Source organism: Limulus polyphemus, unplaced genomic scaffold (assembly GCF_000517525.1).
Source record: "Limulus polyphemus unplaced genomic scaffold, Limulus_polyphemus-2.1.2 Scaffold1132, whole genome shotgun sequence".
Taxonomy (NCBI): Eukaryota; Metazoa; Arthropoda; class Merostomata; order Xiphosura; family Limulidae; genus Limulus; species Limulus polyphemus.
Genome location: NW_013666742.1, coordinates 63376 through 67560, shown reverse-complemented (window position 1 = coordinate 67560; position 4185 = coordinate 63376). Strand labels below are relative to the sequence as shown.

Sequence of the window (4185 nt, the reverse complement as noted above, 5' to 3'; positions counted from 1 at the left end):
CCGGGTTTCGATACCCGTGGTGGGCAGAGCACAGATAGCCCATTGTGTAGCTTTGTGCTTAATTACAAACAAAGCCATTTACCCCATCATTCTCATTCACCCAGTTCAGAAGCACTGATCTAGCCTACCAGTGGAATACAAGGCTGTCATCTACATTATTGCACAACATATAGCCTTACAGAAACTTCAATGGGTAGAACAAGTATTATCTCCAGATAATACCAAAGAAACGAAAACAACTAGAACAACAGATTTCTTGGTCATGTGTTATGCGAACTGCGTAGACTTAGCATATATATTTTTTTTTTATTTTTACATTAAAATAAGAAGGTACAATACACATTATATTCCTGTACACCTAAACTTTATGCAAAGTAGTTTGCTTTTTAATTATTAGAAAAGCAGTTATTGATGTCCTCTTAATAAGAGAACACAATTAATTTCTGTCGTTTTTGAGTAAATATTTTAAAATTCTAGGCAAACAAAAAATTCAAAACGCCAAATAAAACATTCACAACTATAATCTATTACTTGGAACATATATAAATCTGTGCATGTTTATGTTAAGACAAACAGAAATTACCATATAATTATCAAATATTTTACTTTTTCTGAAACTACATACTTTTAGGAAAGTTCTTGTCTAGTTTCAAACAATTTTATCAACTAGTTTCATTTTTGGAAAGAAATTTCACGAGAGTTATGAAACCTACTTATAATGAAGTAGATCGTTTTGATAGGACTAGTGGGATTTTTTATTACTAATTGTTCATTTGCTTATTTTGGAACTTTGCACAAGGTGACACAAGGGGTATCTACACATGGATGTCCTTAATTTTGAGCTGAGAAATTTGAGGGATAGGTAGCAAGTCAACAGCCCCACTGCCAACTTCTGTGCTACTGTAATCAAATAATGGGACTTGACTCATACCTTCATAACACACCCCCAGATCCAAAGAGTGAAGTGCAATTTTACAGTAGTGGGTCGTGAACTATGGACTTTCTGATTCAAAGTCTAACATGCAAAACATCTAGGCCTTATCTGGCCCATTATCATTAATATTAGGCCTATTAGTTTAATTTCTTCGCCAGCTTTCATCATTTAATAAACATCACAACATAAACTAACCATAGCTATTTATGAATGAGTTGTTTTATTGTTTCTCATTTATGACACTTTCACCAAAGTAATAACTGCTAGCATAGAAAACATTGAATAAATAACAAAATCACTTACATAAATTCAAAAATGTTTTCCACAATATTTGTTTTAAGATAATCAGCTATCAAAAACACAAATTTTATGGAGAAAAAAGGAAATGTGATAACAAAAACATTGATATTTAATACTGTCTTGCAGAATCTTCATTATACAAGAACAAGATGTTGCTGTTGTTTTTAGACCTAAAAGTATCTAACCTTCCAGCAGACAAGAAAACTGCAGCAGGAAATGATATTGCCAGAAAACTGATAGAAAATATTTGGCAGAGTGGTAATGCTGATCGTTTTTGTTTTTCAAAACTTAGATACAAATGTGTTAAACTTTATGTTTTAGTTCTTTGAACTTTAACTATTCTAATAGCAGCTCGCTATATTAAAGATCAAAACCTTCCTTGGACAAATAAAGATGTAAGTCTTCCCTAGTGCACACCAAGAGTATTTTAATGTGTTAGCATCCATCTTTAAAAAAGAAAACTAACAAAGTCAAAGTATTATGTTAGACAGGTAAGAAATATTTAAGATAAATACTTTAAATATCCTTAGTCTAATAATAAAAAGATGACTGCAATATCATCAAAGATACTTTTTCTTCCTTTTTTATGATGTTTAATACTTTCATAACTTTTATATTAAATATTTCATTATTATTATCATACAGCACATGCGTGTTGTTTGCAAACTTTTGTATATTTATGTTTATTAAAAACTTTGGTGTTTCAACTTGTAGCACTGATTAAATTTTCAATCCAATCATTAACTTGAGTGGCATGCTAATCTTAACATTTTTTAATTTTTTTCTGTTACACATTGCTCTTCTTGTACTGTTATATTTGAAGCAATATTTTCAATGATAAATGTATTTGACTTGCCCCCCCCCCCAGCTGTTTGAATAATATTTTCATCAGTTCTTTATAAGTACTCTCAACTACTAACATAGTTATGAAATATGAACATTTTAAGGATTTCCACCTCCACGATCAGTTGCATAATAAATTAGTTTTTATGCCATGTCCTCATACTAATATTTGGTCATATAATATTCTCATATATGTAGCCCAAACCAATTTTATTTTTACGTAAAGTATAATTTTCATATATTTTTTTGTTCCCAACTTACGTTCACCAATACTTACAGTATAACTTTTTTTTTTAATCATATGTAAGTATATAATTTTCATTGATTGTATATCTATGCTCAGTTGATTCCAATTTACGAAACTTTGGATGAGAAACAAGCGTTAAAAATGTATTTGTATCATCGTCTAGAAGTTAAAATCCAACTTTTTTAATAAACTATATAATAAATATCTGAAGTCACTGCTAGTAAGAGCTTTATTTTATGTTCAAAAGTTGTAATATTGGTTTATACATTCCGGAGATATTGAAATTTATAACATTTTATGTAGTTCTATCATTTGATACCAATTGGTGGTACTATTTATTGTTACTCACGAAGCGTCTGTACATGTAAACACTACTATAAAATGTCCTTGTCACTTTATTCTGCGTGAATAACAGTGCTTGATTTCAAATTATATAATTAATAAATAAATTACATCAAAAGAGATTATTGTTGCTTAATCGTATTTTAACTTTGTTTGCCACATATTTTTGAATAAAAATAAATTAATATGTCTTTTTTATCCATTATTATTCACCCTGGTGATACATAGTTTGTGTTGTCGTCGTGAGCGACCGTGGGGAGAGGCAAGGGGTCATCTGCTCCCCTGGAAAATGAGAATTTTTTATTCATTCAGTATATATATACGTATATATATAAACACACCCTTGATTTAAACTTCCCCCCCCCCCTGCAGAAATTTCTGTGGACGATTTTGGTTGTCGTTTCGATAAGATTAATAACATGGGTAATAACGTAACATGTTTAAATTGAACATGTTTCTCAAAATTAATGGAGTCATCGTTTTTTGTTTTGTTGTTGTTGTTTTAGAAACTATTTTTCTAGTAAAAGAAACTAACTATATAAGATTATTCCTTTACCTTTCGTTTGATCTTTGTATTAAATTGGTATAAGTTGACTAAGTAATCACTGGTGTTGATTGTTCCACAATTTAGGACGTCTTGATTAAGTGTTAACTTTGATTTATTTTATATATATTTAAATAAAATCAATGTTATGAGAAACTTATGGGTAATTTTATAACAACTCAGAATTGATAACTTAGTGTATGGGTTTAAACCTAACTTAAATCTTATAAGATTAACACTCCCAAGGTTATTCAATGGACGTTTCAGTGAAATATGACCGTAGCACTGTAATAATACGCTCTACAGTATGTTGCAGAAAATAACTTAAAGTTTGTTTTTAATAAATTATTTGCTCTAATATCCAATTGTCTTCACGAACACCCCTATTAATATTATTTAGTGTTAACTGAAATTTTTGTTTTGCTCTTAAATTTATAATTCGCTATAGGTGTGTTGCACAAGAATCTTATTACAATAAACTATAAGGACGATTGTTAGTACGTGCTTTATCGTGTGATATTTTTCGCCATAGACAATCCATCTCCAGTCTATGTCGTTCTATCCATCAGCCATACGACTGACAGTGACGTCTTCAAAGGAGTACAAGAAACGATTGGGAATGAGAATGCAGCCCTACTTGCTGAAAAAATAGGTAGGTAGGGAATTATTTGTTGTTGTTCTTATGCCGTAAAGCTAGACAATAAGAATCGAAATCCGGATATTAGCTATTTAAATCTGTAAACTTACCGTTGACCCACCGGGGGACAAATTTGTATCTATTCTGCTACACACCAACGTGTCAAGGTGTACATAATGGGGAACAAATTATATGAACGATGACAACAAAAAATTTTTTTAATTAATAGTTTTATACAGATGTCAATAAATTTAAGTAGTCGTTTTGATAAAGTATGTTCTATTATATAATTTAGAATAATTTATCTCCTAAAGCACATGTCATTGTTTTAAAACAAT

General features: G+C 30.2%; 1 protein-coding gene across 1 annotated transcript in view; it reads left to right on the top strand.

Moving 5' to 3' along the window:
- Window positions 1-4185, top strand: part of LOC106462280 (phospholipase D LbSicTox-betaIA1a-like) — a 13809-nt gene that overhangs the window by 7633 nt on the left and 1991 nt on the right. The window contains exons 3-4 of the mRNA XM_013922182.2: window positions 1361-1510; window positions 3758-3862. Of these exons, the coding sequence (XP_013777636.2) occupies window positions 1361-1510; window positions 3758-3862 (255 nt within the window). The remainder of the gene's footprint in view (window positions 1-1360; window positions 1511-3757; window positions 3863-4185) is intronic.